The sequence below is a fragment of the Artemia franciscana genome, chromosome 1 (assembly GCF_032884065.1).
Source record: "Artemia franciscana chromosome 1, ASM3288406v1, whole genome shotgun sequence".
In the NCBI taxonomy this organism is placed as follows: Eukaryota; Metazoa; Arthropoda; class Branchiopoda; order Anostraca; family Artemiidae; genus Artemia; species Artemia franciscana.
In genome coordinates this window covers 4,865,382-4,884,856 of record NC_088863.1, presented here as the reverse complement: position 1 = coordinate 4,884,856, position 19,475 = coordinate 4,865,382, and the positions used below count along the sequence as shown (strand labels likewise).

Sequence of the window (19,475 nt, the reverse complement as noted above, 5' to 3'; positions counted from 1 at the left end):
GCTTAATATGCATATTAAAATTTCCAAAAGCTAGCAGATCCTAAGGATGTATTCAAGGGAGGGGATTCAGTTTTTGAAGTTGGACCCCCTCCCTCCCTCAATATCCACCAAACTTGTAAAAATAGATTAAAATGCATGTAAAAGACATTGCATAATGCATATAAATAAATTGTACACATAGGTATCATCTCAATAGATCAATACTATCCAAATACATTAATATTGTTGATCCACAAACATTACCGTCATTAATCTTCGAGTTTTTCAAGGGGAGAGGGGGGAAGGATTTCCGAACAATTTCAAAAGGAGGGAGAGTTTTCCCTCTCATCTGTGTAGGCAAACAAGCGTAGATTTCCTTCCAAAATCAGAGAATTATCTAAATTATCCAAGCAAGATGACATATTGAAGCCTTGAGAGTTACACCAAGTAAAGCATTGAACAACCAGAAACCAAAATACTCGACAAAGCCTTTTTTTACACATAGTATTTGTTACAGGGAAGCATATCGACATTTAACAGGGGAGGGATTTTCTGAGGATGGATTTCCTAAGAGGGAGAATTTTTCATTGGGAGGGAAGTTTCCAGGGATGAACTTTTCAGGAGAAATATTACAAGGTGGAATTTGAAAGAATTCATGTACAAAAATCGTTCTATTGGTTATTCGAAAAACTAGTTAATCGAAAAATCGTGTATCATAAAGTGAATGCAGCAAAATAGGAGAGGCGGAGGAGAGGGGCTCCCAGTCCGACCTCGAAAATCAATCAAAGCGTTGATCTCTTCCCTAGATTTGTTTCCTACCCCCTTCATTTGAAAAAACAGTCCTTTTTGGTGGTGTTTTCATTGAAAAACAGTATAACTACCTTCAATAGATTTTGAAAAATACATCTTGACCTCCCTCCCCCAAGTGTTTACTGCATTGACGCCACTGAATAATCGTATTTTTGTTTTAAGCTGCCCACTGAACGACTCTTGATTGTCAATTCAAACATACTGACTAACAAGTTTCCTCCGGAAGCATAAGAATTGTAAACTAAGTTTTTTAAGTTTTCTAATATATTAAGTTGTTTCTAATATTTTCCATAAAATATGCTTTTTTCTTTAAGTTTCTCACTTTTTCCTAGAATCGCACAACATTTGCAAAGCATGTTGCAAATTAGAGCAATTTAGCTACGAATTGGCCAGCTCTTTCATTTATCATCCGCATAAGATGATTTTGTCTTACAAATAAAACAGATAAGAGTTATATTTGCAAAAAATTGCTTTGTGGTCTTTTTTCAGTAAACAGAAAGTAAAATAGGATTTTGAGAAACCAATTTAAAACCGCTTCTCGATATAAAAATAACAATCCCAAAGTCCATCCCAAAATATATCGTTTACTTACAGTGGATAAAGGACCAAATCATCTCCTTGTTATCAAAAGGTTGTATCTTACTTTTGGCAAAACATATACATTCTTCATTTTTTTTTCTTTCTTCTTTCTTTTTTCAAGCACACCACATGCAAGCAGAAAGCTCATCAACTCACACACCACCCACCAACCTGAAATCCTATACTACCTTAGTTACATTATAGCACCTCTATTTTAAATCATGGGACAAAATGTACATATGACTATAATAATAACAATAATGATAATAAAAACAAAAATGCGTGGTGGTAAATTAAGATAAAATTAAGCCCACAACAACTTACCATTTAAGAAATCAAATCTTACCGGTAGAGGGATCCACCAGTTGGTAGGAGGGCATTGTTTTCTCTTCTCCATGACACTCTTGGAGGGGGATATCCACCAGCATAGCATTCTAATTTTATAGATTGGCCTTCACTAACAACAACTGATCTAGTCGAATTATCGAAAATAATAGGAGGAATTCGAACTGACACCATGACATCTGCTTTAATTTTCTCAGCTATAGTCAATATCACCTGACATTGGTATTTCCCTGCGTCATTTTCTTGAATGTCTTTTATCTAGAAAAAATCACCAACTGAATATTGTATCAAAATTCAGACCTTCATTCCTGAGAAAAAATAAGGGAGATATTTCACGGTACATAGCACAAGGGGTAGAGATCCCTAAGATCAGCCAAAATGCCACCCCTGGAAAATTTTTTAAAGGTAGTGGTCTCAATGAGCTACTTTATCACTTTGACTCTTCCCCCTCCCCGTTCCAATGGCTCCAACCAGTATTCTAGAATGGTTACACAAAATAGTAGAAAATAAAAAAAAGTGAAGTAACATAAGTTGAAAAATTTGATCAGTAGAAGAAATAAATGAAACAACTGTTCACTAATATTGATATATATATATATATATATATATATATATATATATATATATATATATATATATATATATATATATATATATATATAAACAAAAAAACGCGTATTTGCGTGTGGGTCCGTCCATTCTTGAATAACTGCCCAGCATCTAGAAAAATGGCCAAACACTTTTCAATTAAGATGGCTTTTGCATATATTGTTTTGCGAAATAACGGTATCCTATCACCCCTTTGCCATTCTTTCCCAAACAACTGTCTAAAGACCATTGATTACTGGTTCATTCATCGAGATTTTATTTATTGTATTCAGGCCCGGATTGACAAAGTGCTGGGCCAAATTGGATCTTAATTTTTGCGGATCCCCCTTTTATATTAAATATGTAAATAAAATTTACTTGCATAGTAGTTTAGGCACGTAAAGCAGTTCTGATAAACGTTTGTTTTAAAGGTTTCTGAAAATTATCTGAAAGTTATAAAGAAATATTAGAAATAGAAGATATAAAATATACTTAATAATAAAAGCAGATAATAAAATAAACATAAAAAATAATAGAACTATAAACACAAATGATATGAATGCAATCAGATAAAAATTTTGGGTACGGTACTTGTCTGTTAAACACAACATTCTAAAGAATTACGCCAATTTTTTTTCTTTCTACCAATCCTTTTTCTTTGATAAGTTAGTTAAGGTGAATTTCGTTTTCCTTTTGTTTGATTTGCAGCGCTTCAGGATTCTACTAGGTCTGTGCGGTGTTTTTTAATATCGTATAGATATATACATATTTGTATTCAAACAAAAACATTTAAAATTGAACAATTTTTTTTAAAGAACTCCTCATTTTTTTCAAAACAAATTGAAGTGTTTTATTTGAAATATTTTTTTCTTTTTTGCTAGGACTGAAGATATCAAGGGGAGAATTAGGGCAAGAAATTACCGTTTAGCAATACAGCTTCCCCTATTACGACAGTCTTTTTATGTAGCCTAAAATACTAAATTCGCTGGTCTACCTGCACAGACAAGAAAAAGACAAGACGGGCATTTTAATGGTAATTTTTCTCTTAGTTTATTAATGCACAATATTTCGAAGTATTTAAACATATTTATACCATGCAATTAAGCGGATTTAATGTTTTATGGTTTGCTTTTCCTATTTAGCTTTATTTTTGGATGTCAACAACTTCATGATTTTTTTTTTGGAATATATAAAAAAATATTTGAAAAACACAGGATATTCTAAATTTTTCTTGCTATTACCTTAGATTTCAATCTGAAGTCAAATAAAAGAGAAGGTTTTCAAAAAGAGAAAAAATTTCCAGAAATCTATGATTACTTAATATCGAGGCTTCTAGCAGAAAATGTAGGAGACAAAATTATTTAGTACAATTTATTACATCAAGAATTCCTTGTGACAGGCGTGATTGAACAGGAGAAGCTTTGATCAACAACCAATGCCTCATCAACTGCATCGTCACAATTTATAACTTAAACCGATTTTCGCTTCGGTTGCTGTCTCTACGAATCACTTTGAAATATCGAACACTTTTCTTGGCAGCAAAGACTATGAGTACGTGTTGGTACCCAACTTATGCATTGTAGGAAATAAGTTAGTAGATACCCTCTGCACACAGATGAGATATGTATGTGGTGACAACTTATATCTGAAATTAAACCTTCTTGCCTTGACGCTTGACAAAGACGACAAATGAATAAAAAATATAATAATTAGCACAAATGTGAAATCCCTTGCTTCTGAAGATGAAATCCTTAACTACAGGTGACACTCAGCGAAAATATGGCGGGGAAGGGGATTTAGAAGAGGCCACGGGCTGATTTTGTGTACCAATCACACAGATCAAAAAGTCCACTGTGATTCAACTTCCAACAAGATGCAACGTACCTATTTTTCTGCTAAGAATTTGTATGTTTTAGAGAGGTCCTGAGCCCCGATTGCTCTTCAAATCATTTGCGTCGGTAATTTTTGCACGTTTCATTTGAACAAGCTGCAAAATAACTAGCCTAACTTACTGCCTAACTAGAGTCAAAATAAATGTTTTGCTAGGCATACGGAATCCGTTCCTGAAAGAGAATAATAGCCTAGTAGTCTTTTGTGCTGGACCCTGTGTCTAAGAGTTTGAAAGTTTATTATCATTTCATAAATTAGATGGCAGTACAAGAAAGTGGTTTGCATGTATAGCACAGGTCAAACTTGCTACAGTCCTTTCCGTAAGTTCACGTTGGGATTGGTTGTTTGGTCCAAATGAGGCCCAATTTTTGTTTCTATGTCCTATTTGGTAGTTTGTATCAGAGCTTTAGATAATGATCGCCGAATACTTTGTCTTTCCCGCCAAAATCTTCTGTTTTAGCCTGTCCCAACGTGAACTTACGGAAAATTTCGTTTTTGCGTATGTTTCGGGTGTATATTTCAATCATAAAAAGGCAAATTAAATATCAAAATACAATTCGGTAAACAGATAAAGCAAAATGTCACAATCAAAAACATTGACGGTAGGTAAATTAAAGTTAAATGGAGTAAAAAAAAAAAAAAAAAAAAAAAAAAAAAAAAAAAAAAAAAAAAAAAAAAGACAAGTTTTTGGTAGCATTGCTCTGAAAAAAAATAATTGGTCTAAAATCTATTATTTCACTTTTAGTTTTATTTTTCTTTTCACCCGTTTCTATAAAAAACCATCTAGCAAAAATAGTTGTTTTCTACCGAAATAATGGTACATTGCACCATTGAAACTTACTATACAGAGTAGGAGTTTTCAAATTTTACAGTCATGCACCCTTTTGATTTGCACTGTTTGATCCAGTCGTAATCCTCTTTTTTGTCATGGAACGATACCAAGTTTTCTACTGTGTTGGCATAATCCATGTTTTCCCCAAAAATAGGTGCTCCTTCCCAAAAAATAAATCTCATTTATCACGCTTTCGCCTTTTCCGCAATGTTCCCTTGTTGTATCACTTTGAAATTACAATAATATATGCTTTTATTTGCAAAAAAGGTAATACAAAAGAAATTTGCAAATAACAATTTTCTGAGAATTTTCCTTTGTTTGTTTCAGAATTTAACAAACTACATTTTGTCAGTGTTGCCAAGTCAAACATGGCAACAATGCGCTGATTCCCAAGACAACTAAACATTCATAGGGAAGCTAAATCTTCTTACACTGTTTGAAACCAGATGTTTTAGCTTATGTTTTGCCAATTTTTTTTTATCCTCGTTCCTTTTCTTCTTTTTTTTTAATTTGCCTACATATATATATATATATATATATATATATATATATATATATATATATATATATATATATATATATATATAAGCAGGCAATAACTGTGTATTTGTAAGTTTTTTCTCAAAAACGGCTCTATAATTTCTTTGTGGAAATTGGCCCACCATCATTTTCGGGAGTGAAAAAGCAATCTAGACAAGGAACGACTTTGAGAAAATTCATTTCCCTCCTCCCAACCCTCATATAATTTTTCGTAAATCGTCTGCTGACTAAATTTAGACTCCTGAAAGTTGATAGCCTTGAGCATAAGTAGGAGTTCCAAAACGTAATTTGTTCGTCGACACATTTTGTATAAAGGGAGAAAAATATACATATATACAATTATTATTCCCAGAATGAAAAAAAAAACAAACAAACAAAAAAACAACCTAGATAGGTCCGAGTTTTCGGAAAATTCGCTAGGGTCTTGATTTTGAAAAAAAAACTCACATGAATGACGTAAAAACTACCCAGACGTCCAATACCCTGACGATTTTACTTTCTACAGCGAATAAAATGAAATTAGTTATATTGCAAAAGATAATACAAAACTATCTTTCTTTTCACCAATCAAAGCTTAATCCTCTGGCAAGCCTACTGAATATTAATTTGTGCTATCTTGTATTGTGCTATCTTGTAATTAGCTGAGCTAATTTGTATTTGAAACAAAAATATAAACACTAACTTTTGTATTTTATTTGATCTTTTTTTAAGACAAAGCAATTTATAAAGCTGTCTGAATGAAATATATACCTGTAAAGTGTACGTAGAGCTCGCTTGATCATAACGAAGAGAAAAGCGTGAATCTTTAACAATAAGAGTTGATCCTGTAGAAATTGACGTTGTCCTGGATTGGTCTACTGAGTCGACTTTCACCCAAAGAACTGGAAAATCCCTGACATATTGGACTGAGCACTCTAATTCGACAACGCCACCTATGTCTTGAATCTTTTCTTGGGAGATGTACGAAATCGTTGGAAAACGCTGAGCTTGGCCTAGAATGATAGATCATTTATTACTTTTTTGTAAATTTTTTTTTTTAGTGTATTTCTTTTAAATATTTGTTGTTTCTTGTGATGAGATTCCTGAAGGTGTTAAGGCAGTGTCTTTGAAAATTTTCTCAGTCAATTTCTTTTGACTTATTTCTCTCTCTTTGGCCAGGGAGCCTTATGGGAACGACTACGTTTAAGTGTTTTTGTTGTAAACTTCTGGTTGAACAAACTCTGGAGTTGCTTCATATGCATTGATAAAAAAGGCAAAGAATGATCAAACTTTACAGTGCTGATTTTCGATTCTGTGCCTCTTCAGCCATAAATTGGAAGAGAAGAGTACCACCCTGTGCTTTTTAACACTCCGGCCACCTGCCACGCCGGCCACCCTGTGCTTTTGAACACTCTTTTTGTATACATTCTCCTGATTATTTCAGGTACCCATTTGGAGCTGGGTCCTCTTAACCTGACCGAAAAAATCAATCTCATTCATTTTAGTTTCAAATAAAATTTGAAACAAACATTAACAGCTGATGCACTGTTCTGTTTTCGTAAATAAATTTCCAGACAATAAATGAGGCACAACTATTTAAGATTAAATTGTACATACATTTATGTTAAAAAAAAAAAAACAGGCAAATAATATCAAAGTTTGGCCATCTATAATTCAAACATCATATGAAGTGAATAATGTAAGCAACAACTATTTTGGAATAACAATTTTTTTCTTTAACATTTGAAAAAAAAATGTCATTTTAATAGCAAACGAGGACTATAAAATAGAGACAGAAGAGAAGAGAGGAGAGAGAGAGAGACAGAGAGAGAGAGAAAAAGAGTATAGGGGGATATTAATTCTTCCCATTTTCATCTGGCTGCTCAGTTACTAAGAAATTGGAAACTAAGATTTGTTTGTAGAATCTCTGATATTGCTGCAAAACTTACAGAGGCTCCCCACAATGATTGAAAGTATTTTCTTGCCCATACTATGTTACATATTACTCTTTTTACTGTCTTTTTTTCTTATTATTCTGCTTTCATTTAGCATAGCAAATAAAAATTCAAATCTTTTATAATTAGCCAGTTTGAATCTGTCATGTAATATTGTCAATTTCCTGAAAAGAACAGAAGCAAGGCCCACACATAGAGAACTACATTTAACCTCTCCATTACCTAAGAAAATTCCAAAAGAACAACAAAATTTATGTTACTATTGCCTTTGCAAAATATGTCAAAATTACACCTCACATGCAGCTCTTATACAAGAAAATCCTTCAGAAGCAACACCAAAAAACTAGACCCGAAGGTAGTGCTGAAGTAAAATTCCGCAGTGACGGACACAATTAGGCACTGCAGGCAGTTGCTGCAGGCAAATAACCCCCCTCCATTAGCAAGTTAAGTGATACTGTTCTGGTTCAGTAAATACTGACTGAAGTTACACCCAAGCAAGCTAGTGATTATAGAAGGCACAGAACAACTGAGTGATACGAACGCATATGCTCTATTGGTCAAACCCCAAAGAACAACAACAACAATTACGCACGGCGTCGGCGATTTTTTTTTTTTGGCAGGGCGGAGCCGAAAAATTATCGGCAGCGTGCCGTAAATCAATCGGAGTTTCAACTATTTTTATAAAATTTTTGGCTACTTTTGTAAAGTTTTGAAAGCTTAATTGGGAATAAAAAACAATTTGTTTTTCTACTGAAAGTAAGGAGCAACATTGAAACTTAAAACAAAATAAACTATTCCCCGCTCTTTACACTAAAGTTCAGCATTTTGTCCCAATCCTTTAATAATGACTCATGAAACGCAAAGGTCGTTTAATTAGAATCACAACCTTTTTCAAAAGCGCTGATTAACTTAGCGAGAAGCGAAGGGCATTGAAGAGGGGGCGACCCCCTTCATATACAGAATAATTACCGTTTGTTGATATATTCTTTTTTTCTATCTGATTTCCACCAAAAGGTACTTTACTAGTTCCTTTTGGTCAGCCATCTAAGGAAACAGTAACTTCATCTGAAGTGGGAGAATATCCTATAGGGAGTATATGGTCCTAGATTCTCAATATTCTCTTGTGTTGCTCCTTAGGAATTCTAACAAAGGGGAAGCATGAAGAAAGATGAATATTACAAGCTAATTGAAGACTTACAGAAATGATTGACACCAATTCCATTTTTGGCCCTACACCAAAAGGTATCATGTGAAGTGGGCTAAAAGTGGGGATTTTGAATAGATTGGGGTGGAGGACAAGCTTGCGCAGCTCTAACGGTTTGGTGCTTCAGCAAATTGTCAGTAGTAGGGATAGGAGCAGCATTGGTAAAATCCTAGATTATAGGAAAAGCAGCTGAGTCAGGCAAATGAGTAGGATTATAAGCCGTAATATGATTTTTTCTCTTCAAATCTGGGACAGATTTGAAGGGCTGTTTTATATCAAAATCTTTAAAATCAATTTAGCAAAGTAAATATGCTCAAACACGATCCATGTGCCTCAATTGTACAGTGTATTAGTGGATTCAATTGTAAAGTGGATTATACAGTGGATTCAAATTTGGATTCTGGAACGCTCAAACAATGTCCCAGTTGTCCAAGACAGAACGAGTTTTGAAAGAAATGAGCCAGCACGATCTAGACATCCTTGCTCTGTCCGAGGTACAATGGCCTGGTTCAGGCCTTGAAACGTTGCCAAGTGGACACAGCATGATATTCAGTGGACCAGAGTCAAGGATAGAACACTGAGTTGCCCTGAGATGAAGAGAAAAACCAGTCTATTCCTTTTAAAATGGCAGCCAGTTTCATCCAAAATTCTTACCACTAGGTTTTCCAGCCAGCATGCAAGACTGTCTGTGGTGGTCTGTTACGCACCCAAAAATGAAGCAAGCGATGATTTAATGGAAGAATTTTACAGAACCCTGCAGTCAGTTGCCAATGATATACCTAGACATGACATAGATTGTTTTGTTGGTGATTTCAATTCAAAAATTGGTGACGACCGCGAATATTACCCCCAGTCTATGGGTTGCAATGGTCTCGGTAATCGGAACAAAAATGGTGAGCTTCTAATCGATTTTGCACTCTCGACTTAGTTATTGGTGGGAGTTTGTTCCAACACCATGATATCCACGAACATTCCTGGACCTCCCCAGATTGCATCACCAGAAATCAGATCGACCACTGCCTAGTTAGTCGCAAATGGTGCACTAGCCTCATGGACATATGTTCACATAGGAGCTGATGTAGGATCAGATCACAACCTGATGATTGCCAAATTTAAAGTCAAACTGAAGAAAAATGTTAAAAAAGCATCCTATCCAAACCCACCTTTTGACTCGGATAAACTACTTCATAGCACAGTAAAAAGAAACTTCGGGATCGAACTTTTTAGCAGATTCAAATCACTTTCCGTGCCAGAAAATCCAGACCAAGAAGAACTGTGGGAAGCCGCAAAAACTCCTTTCATACAGCAGCGACAGAAATACTGGGGTACAAGAAACGCCCTAAAGACCAATGGCTCTCTGAACACCAGGTCGTTTAATCTTGAAAGACGCATGCTACCGCAAAGCAGACAAAGCCATAAAGAAGAGCACAATGAATGACCACTGAACCGTGATCGAACAAAGCCAAATTTGCTGAGGAAGTAGCAAAGAGAGGAGAATCTAGAGCCCTATATCACATCACAAATGACATCGTTGGAAAGAAGCATACTGTCAATGGCCCAGTCCAAGACCCATCTGGTGTACTCGTGACCAGACCAGCACCAGTGAATGAGTTATAGGCATCCAACTTTGAAAGACTCTCAATAGGCCACGACCAGATGAGCCACTCAACATTTCCGCTATGCCATCCTTCTCCCTAAATATTAGTGTGGAGCTCCCAAGTGCTATGGAGATTCAAGCAGCTGCCCAGAGTGGTATTGAAGAGTGGTAAATCGCCAGGAGAAGACCGTAGCCTATATCAGCAGAGGTGATAAAGGTCTCAGTTGCAGCACTGATAAAATTCTAGACTGCCTTCTTTGCTACAATATCAGAAAAGGAAAAGGTACAAGTTGATTGGAAGCGCGGTATACTAATGTGCCTGTTCAAAAAGGGTGATGCCAGTGTCCCATGAAACTGGTAAGGAATAAGCTTGATTTCGATCCCCGGTAAACTACTGTATCATGTCATTCTGAACAGGATACAAAATGATCTTGAAAAGCACCTAAGGGATGAACAATACGGGTTCCTTCAACCATCACATTTGGGTTTCTGACAGTGCAAGTAAGGAGTTTTTAACTGCAAGTAAGGAGTGGCATTAAAACTTAAAACAAACAGAAATTAACTTGTTTTGGAAATTAAGCTGAACATAATGGATATCTCAAAATTTCACAAATTTTAACAAAATTTTAATTTAAAATTTTAAATTAAAATTTTACATATTATTCTTTTTACTGGCTTTTTGTTCTTACTCTGCTTTTGTTTAGCATAGCAAATAAAAATAAAAATCTTTCACAATTAGCCAGTTTGAATCTGTTATGTAATAATTGTCAATTTCCTGAAAAAAAAAAAACAGAAGCAAGGCCCACACATAGAGAACTACATTTAACCTTTCCATTACCTAAGAAAAGTCCAAAAGAACAAAAAAAATTTTACAAAATATTTTATGTTCATTTTAAGTTTTAATGCTGCTCATTACTTCCAGGTGAAAAAATTATTTATTTTCTCATTGTTTTTTTTTTTAATAATGCTGGAAAATCCTGCATCCCCTTCATGGAAATTCTCTTCCCTCATGATAAATTCCTCCAAGGAGATCCTCCTACGTAACCCCCATGGGTTACATGGGTGTTACAATATACATGGGTTACAATAAGAGCAACACATGGCAAAATGCATGGAAATCTACAATTTTAGGCTGCACATATGCACATTAAGGGGGAGGGGTGAAGTGTAGTGGAAGCAAAATTGATACACATTCACTAGAATTTTTCTGCATATTATGAATAATGAATTCTTATTATGTTTCCTTCTCAATAGTCTCAATTTGAGGCATATACCCTTTTTAGAATTTTTCCTATTGTAAATACCAAAATAATAATACTAATATATTTATGCCCTCTTTACATACAAAAGATGTACACAGAGGAGTATGGAAAGAAAACTGAAAAATATAAAAATTACACTTCTAATGAAAATCAGTAAATCATAGCTTTTTTTGCACATAACTCAAAAAAACCACTCACAAAACATGACCTATAAATAATATCATAACTCATAAACATAACTTATAAAATAGCACCCATAAACATAGTGCATAAATATCTTTTTTATTATGGAAATAAAAACAAAACTGTTTTTCCATTAAATGAGACAATTAAGGGGAAAATTTATTCTATTTTCTCTAGACTATATAAGAAATTATTATTTTGCTATATTCCAATTATTTTGCTATATCTATTGGCATTAATATTCCATTTTTAGAGTTTTGGTTACTATTGAGCTGGACTGCTCTTGACTGTATTTTGGACCCTGAGAACTTGCTTAGAAGGAATTCCAAAAAGATCTAATACCAATTTAGTTTTTGAAAAAAAAAAGAAGCAAAAGATCCTAAAAATAGAACAATCACCAGTCAATTGACAGTACAATTTCAATTAGTTTTTGGCAGTGTTTCACTGATTTTTTTTTTTGTGCCACTGCTGAGCAAAATTGTGTTGGTTGTAGACAAATTTTATTTCAGCATTTTCCATTTTCTCCACAAGTGCTACAAACCCTAAAAACAGCATTGCTTAAGCAAACTTGTGCTTCAAATTGAACTAAAAAAGAACAGAATAAAAAAGAAAAGGTCTATGTAGTCTTTAGAATACATTGTATATTGGAAAACTAGATGTAAATAAGAACACTACATCTAAAAAACAGTACATTACCCTAAATTTAGAAGGAGAAATAACAACTACAACATATGTAGTATCTATTGTAACTATAATATTTGTAATATATAATAACTTAAGACATGTTTAATACAAAGAAATTAGAGCCCCTAAACTCCCCTAATTAGGCTAATATCATTCTTATATGAAGGGGAGGTGATATATACACCAATATCCAATACAGGCCTGACTATAGCCTTAGAAAGACATTAGAAAAGCAGCTAGTTATAGTACATTTAAGGAGATCAAGGCTTGAATTTGCTCTTGGTCAATGGCTTGTTGCCAGTGACCATTGCACTTTAGCTGTTGATCTATCAGTACTCATAGATCTCTTTCAATTTGTCTTAAAATTGGAAAAAATAATTGAAATTAAATTAATTCAATTATTAATTAATTAATATTAGTTAATTAATTAATTAATATAATATCAATATAATTAATTAATTTAATATTATTTATTAAATTAAAATTTTAAAAATTAAATTAAAATTGGAAAAAATTCCTTTCAATTTGTCTTAGGCACTGAGTTTTACATTGAGTTGGGATCATACACAATATAATGTATGATTTCAATTGACCTGTTGGCCATATATTAACTTAGATTATCTAAATCTAACTTCTAAATCTCTGACTTTCTTTTGTAAATTTCTTTCAAATAATTATAGTATTTGGTAGCATTCTGGTTTAGCTACTTTTTTCTATAATGGAAAGGGGTTGAGTTAAGATAATGAAACTTTTAAGGATGGGTCTACAAACTGAAGAATGTCATGGAACAGTATTACAAAGTAACCACTTCTACTCCTTCATCCTCAATAGGACAGTGGCTCTTTACACTTTAAAATCCTTGTTTTATAAACTGATCCTCTCAGTTTATAAATAACTGAAAAATAACCTTTTATAAATAGATCCTCTGCTTAAATGAGGTAGCCTACAACAAAACCGTGTTCAGCTTCACAACTTTACTCAATCCTAATTTGTGAGGTTTCAAAGATCTGCAAATACATTTCTAAACTTTAGAGAAAAAACTATTAATATTGCATAAAATCCTACTCAAATAACAGGAATTGCCTTTTCAGAAGTAAAGCTGGAGAAAAAGAAATCTAAGGTAAAATGTTGTTTTGTCAAAATTTCAATAGCCTGGGTCAAGTAGGCAAATGTCTGGGACTTAGAAATCAGAAGAGGGTTAAAAAAGAAGCTTGGCAATACTTTCCTAGAGTATGATTTTGGCCCTGGATTCATTACTGAAAGTCAAAATTATAGCACTTCATATAACTGGCTCACCAATAAAGTGAACATATCACTTGATGACTTTTTTTTTGCTCTTTATGAATATAATAATTGCTCCAACCTTGAATTCAAATTTAAGCACTTTTAAAACTAACCTATCCTAAACTGACCTTACTATAAGTAATTGTAGCACTGAGAAAATGTAGCATTATTTTGACAGAAATGACAGATAACGTGTACTTAATTGAAAATTTGTTATTTTTAAAAAGTACATAATTTTGAATTTGTAGTAGAAGCAATTATTATATTTGTAAAGAACACAAAAAAGGCATCAAGTGGTATGTTCACTTTATTGGTAAGTCAATTATATCAGTTGTCATAATTTTTTAAAAATTCATCATTTTTTGAGAAAAAGTGCTTAAATCTCAATTTGGTAAAATTGGTGCAAACAGTATTACTGGCTTTCATATAAAGTGAATATAGCCTACCACTTGATGCCTTTTTAATGCTGTTTACAAATATAATAAATGCTTCTCTAAGCTATTACAGATTTGTAATGACCACATATATAGGTCATTTTTAAGAGGTCAAAAAGTGCTTAAATCTGAATTTGCAGTAGAATCAATTATTATATTTGTAAACAGCATTACAAAGGCATCAAGTGGTATATTCACTTTATATGAAAGCCAGTAATACTGTTTGCACCAATTTTACCCTCAATTTAAGGTAGAAGCAATTGTTATATTCATAAAGAGCATAAAAAAGGCATCAAGTGGTATATTCACTTTATAGGAAAGCTAGTTATATGAACTGCTATAATTTTACCATTATTTTTCCTAACCTAACCCATTTCCAATACAGCAAAAAGTAGCTAAACTAGAATTTTACCTCATTTTCAAATGGATGCAGGTTTATAATTATTTAGGTTTACAAATTTGCCTATTAACTTGTAATTATTGACAAAGAGTTGAAAACCCATCAAAATGAGATCAAATGTCCATTGATTGATTGACAGAATGTTCATTCAGGATTGGAAATATGTTAAAATAAGTAAATTTCAATATAACCTAGCCTACTGTAAATGAGTAGGCCTAAGCAGCTTTTAGCCTAGCCAACATTTGGAAAGGGTGTTATTTGGGAAATTTAATGGTATTCAACTGATTTTTTCTTGGTAAAATTCTAGTTAATTGACTTCTTGCTATCTCAGAAAGGGTTTAGGTTAGGAAAATGAAACTTTCAGGGATAAATCAACAGGCTAAAGTATATCCTGGGAAAGTATTTTGAAGCAAATACCTCCACTCCTTCTCCCTCTAGAGGGCCTTAACCTTTGATGACCTTTAAAAATATGTGTGTTATAAAAGTGAAACAGTTGCAAAATAGATCTTCTGCTTAATTGAAGCATAACAAATCTGTTTTCAGCATCATAACTTTGCTCAATTCCATTTTATAAGGTTTAAAAGATATGCAAATACATTTCCTAAATTCTGAAAAAAACATTGATATGGCTCAAAATTCTACTCAGATAACAGGAATTGCATTTTCAGAACTAAAGGCAGAGAAAAAGAAACTGGTAACTGAAAATTAAGGCAAAATGTTGTTTTGTCAAAATTTCAATAGGTATAGACCTGTCATTTAGACAAATTTCAGGGCCCTCTAGAGGGAGGAGTGGAGTTGAAATACCTTCCCAGGACATACTTTAGCCTGTGGATTTATCCCTGAAAGTTTCATTTTCCTAACCTAAACCCTTTCTGAGATAGCAAGAAGTCAATTAACTGGAATTTTACCTTTTTCTTTACCATACTTCTTTTATTAAAACTCATACACATTAATATTACCCCAGGGTCATCAAGTTAAGGATTTTAGAGAAACCAAGAAATCCAAGTTTTACTGCAAATGGATTTCATCTGGCAAAGCTCGACCCAACAATGAAAAGGCTTTACAATACAGGAGTTTCTTACCTAGCCCAATAAACAAGGAAAGTATCAAAGCTGTAATCATTTTTAAATTTCAATATTCCCCTTCTTCCGAAATAATGATAGTGAAGTAATTTTTTATATATCTAATAATACTAGGGATCTATTGGTAACTTTAGTTATACGCAATATAGGGCACCGTTTAGCTTACTTCTAAAGTTCTGTTCGACATATTTAATTTTTCATATAATCTCCAACACGAGGAATTCATTGAAAACACATTTTATTCTGTATGAGATTGTTGGTTTCTTTATATAGATGGCATGTTTCTTGAACTCATAATAGTCAAAAATTTCATTGCCAGCTAGCCTAGCGTCTGAAGGACGAAGCGGGAATACATATCTAACGTTAATAATATTAAATTGGTAATGTTAAATTTATAAAAATGAGTATAGCCATCACAAGAGTCATTAACACATAATAACTTTGTTTAAGTCTACGCTATTGAGTAGAAATAAAATAAAAAAATAACACCATCTGATTTCTTATTCAATGTTATTTCAAATATACTAATCAGTAACTTTGTGCTCGCGTCACAGCTACCTCCCCCCCCCCCAAAAAAAAAGACCTGATTATAATCCTAGGCTATGTGCAAATGTTTGCTGATTTTGTTGGTTGGTTTTAAAGTAGGCTTTATTTGGCAAAAAACAAAACAATGCAAAGCCGTAGTCAATAAACGTGTGTTTATAGCCTAGGGCAATATCAAGCACCTTTGGGAGTGAGGGGCTAGGAATAAAATGTACAAGCGGTGTTAGTATATTTGGAAAAATCATTCGATGGAAAGATAATAGAATGGTTCTCTTCTTATCTGATTCCTATCATGTCATGTAGTAAATCTACTTTAACTTTTGGGAACTCACGATTTCCAAACTCACAAAGGAAAACTCAGTTTTCAATTGTTCATTAATTATTTGGAGAGACGCGTAAGATAGTGTAATCATAATCATTAGAGTTCCAATAATATATTGGAATATGATATATTTATATTCAATAATTTGTTGGATTTAATATATTTCCTTTGTTCAAATAAAATATAACGAGTTAATAAAATTTGAGAATCTATTCTTTTCTTGTTATGTTCATTTCGAAAGGTTATATTTTTTTTTTTTATAAGCACTGAGGACGACTTGGCAGAGGTCCTTGTCGAAATATATCCTTATTCTTCGTCTTCATATTTTGCCACTGGCTGACAAAATCCTCGTTTTCTCACCTATTTGATTTTATTTTTCATTTTTTATATCCTTTCCTCTCTCGGTTTCATACGTATGTAACAAGTTAGCTTAAGAGCACAGGAGGGGTGTGATATTTTTTTTGAGTAAGATCATGATGTCCTTTTTATGGCTTGGTAACTTGAATTGCCAGGGGTTTGTCTAATCAATAGACTTCAGACTGCATTTTTTTTTTCAGCCTCAATCTTCTGTTACAACAATAGATCAAAAGCTTGATCGTTTTTAACATTTTTTAACATAACGTTTCTTAACATAATATAATGTTTTAACGTAACATAACATAATCGTTTTCAACATAACGTTTTTAACATCCTTTGGTTTGAAGTGCACGATAAGCTTTCTATCTCCTCCAGTACACACTTAATCTACTGGAGTGTCACAGAGAGTCTTTTAATGTCTTTTGAATGAAAACCAAATAAGTTGGAAAGAAGAACAAATAGCCGCTGTCTTCGCGGCTAATAAAGTAACATAATTTGCATTTCAGTGAAAAAATACAAATAAATGTGCAGTGCCAGTTTAATATACATATGCTGATATTTAGTATTATATTTATTATCAATAAAGTAAGGAACTACATTAAGACTAAAAAACGAACTGAAGTTGTTCCGCAAAAGAAAAAGGAAACCTCTACATATTGCCTCGCTGTTCACGCTAAGAGGTGAAACCAAGACCAAAGGAGTTTTTTAGATTTTTCATAGGCCAAAGTTTGTTTTTCTTAATGGCATTCTAATAGCATGGAAAAGGATGAATATTGAATGCCTAGTTGTTTATGCTAAATGGTGAAACCAAGACCAGAGGAGTTTTTGAGATTTTTCACTGGTCAGATTTTTATTTTTCTTAATTATTTTTACTATTGCAGTGAAAGAGAATACCATGGGTCGCGAAGTGTGAAGGCTGAATTCATTTTGATCTCTATTAAATGGCATCTGGAATGCCTACAATCTAATCATTACATAGACCAGCCCTATTCCAGTAAAAAAAAGACAAAAAAAACAACAAAGAAACGCCTACTGACAGTATCCTATTTTCTTTCCCTATATTTTATTGAATACAAACCTCAAAGCTCGTATCAATGCATCGTCTTACCTCTCCTAATTTCTATTAAATATTGTTTGTCCTCCGTCAGCTAATTTTTCTTGTAACTTCGTACCCCTGAAAGTGGACCAAAATTTTCTCCCTCCTCACATAAAAGAATATTAAATCCTGCATTTTGCCTCGATTCTCATTTTCTATGACATCTTGCAACTAGTCTATAAAATCATCTATTTTTCAGATATGCAGAGTCTTAGATTCAGAAGTCTAGAGGATACAATCAACGAAGAGATAAAGACTAGACCTCTCACGGGAAGAACCCACGTCGACAGTTTCTTACACCAGGTAGTGATTCCGGGTCACATTACAGAGGTATATGGAGAGGCCGGAGCCGGCAAAAGCCAACTCTGCATCCACCTATCTGCTCTTTCCTGCATAAATAACAACAAAGTGTATTTTATTGACACAGAGGGCAAGTTTCGCATAGATAGACTATTAGAAATCATGATGAAGATTGTTCAACCAGACCTAGATGATATAAAAAAGCACCTTCATCACTTTCATTATTTTCGTGCAAAAACGCCTTTGATGTTAGAAGAAATTCTTAAGAACATACTGAAGCAACAGATAAGGTCAGAAGATATAGTAATTATTGACAGCATTGCCGGTGCATCTCGATTTTATTTTGATGCTTTCCAAGAGCTAAAACTTCACCTTCTTAAAGTTAGATCTCGGTTACAGACTTTGGCAGGTTTATGTTTAGTGCCTGTAGTTGCCACCAATCAAATTGCCGCTGATATAACAAGTTCTGCTGAACAAGCAGCTTTATTTTCTGCCTGGGGCAAGGATTCAAATTTAAGTTTTCGAATGACAACGAACAGAGACAGTAGTGACGGAAGCGTTCATAAAATGATAATGGAAAAGATGAATATTCCCTATCGTCAAGCTGAAGTGTCTAATCTAGATTATTATATTACCAGTGCAGGAATTTCGCATGCGAACTGTAATTGTTAAAAGTCCAAGACTTTAGCTTTTTTTCAAATACACGCATTCCTGCTTATCAAATGCATACATTCCTAACCAAACACTTGGAACGAATTAATAAATAAACGACTCGGCTTAAAAATAACGAAAACTTAAAAAAAAATGGTATGATAAAAATATATATATATTCAAGAGTTTGATTTTTGTGGTGGTTAATATATAACATTCATCAAGTTTAAAGTTACCCATGTTAGACCTTTCAATAAGTCATTTTGTTCAAAATTGTCCGAAAGTTAAGCAGCTATAACAGTTGTTTACGAATCCCCCCGAGCCCCTATGGCAAGGGCTGTAACTTATGCAAGTTGCTCATTGATAACTTATAAGGTTTTTGTGGAAGGGGTGGCCCTATTAACTTTGGAGGGGGCTCATTCAATTGGATGTCGAAGGTTCAATTCCTTTTTTAAGAGTCAAAAGTGATTAAAAGGTAACTAGCCACTGGAGATTGAAAGTTCTAGTTGCTTTTTTAAGAGCCAAAAGTGATAAAAGACCAACTAGCCCCATCTTTTAGTCTTTTTTATTTTTTACACG

The 19,475-nt window shown here is 33.5% G+C and overlaps 2 protein-coding genes across 4 annotated transcripts in view; one reads left to right on the top strand and one right to left on the bottom strand.

Annotated features, from left to right (window-relative positions):
• The window catches only part of LOC136024776 (lachesin-like), a 43,074-nt gene extending 27,360 nt beyond the window's left edge, over positions 1-15,714 (bottom strand). Inside the window, exons 1-3 of the mRNA XM_065700234.1 lie at positions 15,628-15,714; positions 6,314-6,555; positions 1,715-1,971 (exon numbers count right to left, since the gene is read on the bottom strand). Coding sequence (XP_065556306.1) covers positions 1,715-1,971; positions 6,314-6,555; positions 15,628-15,667 — 539 coding nt within the window. The 5' untranslated portion in view covers positions 15,668-15,714. The remainder of the gene's footprint in view (positions 1-1,714; positions 1,972-6,313; positions 6,556-15,627) is intronic.
• LOC136024784 (uncharacterized) lies at positions 15,683-18,968 on the top strand. Of its 3 annotated transcripts, none has more exons than XM_065700245.1 (2): positions 15,683-15,712; positions 18,145-18,968. In XM_065700245.1, exon 2 carries the CDS (start codon positions 18,147-18,149, stop codon positions 18,915-18,917), a length of 771 nt encoding a protein of 256 aa, XP_065556317.1. In that variant the 5' UTR covers positions 15,683-15,712; positions 18,145-18,146; the 3' UTR covers positions 18,918-18,968. The 3 variants fall into 3 exon arrangements, with proteins under 3 accessions (XP_065556317.1, XP_065556326.1, XP_065556334.1); XM_065700254.1 differs by having other exon boundaries at positions 15,691-15,751; XM_065700262.1 differs by lacking the exon at positions 15,683-15,712 and adding an exon at positions 15,854-15,872.
• The last annotated feature ends 507 nt before the right edge of the window (positions 18,969-19,475 follow it).

What these genes read in the sequence shown, in the direction of transcription:
- LOC136024784 (XM_065700245.1), top strand. Translation starts at nt 18,147, where the DNA reads ATGCAGAGTCTTAGATTCAGAAGTCTAGAGGATACAATCAACGAAGAG.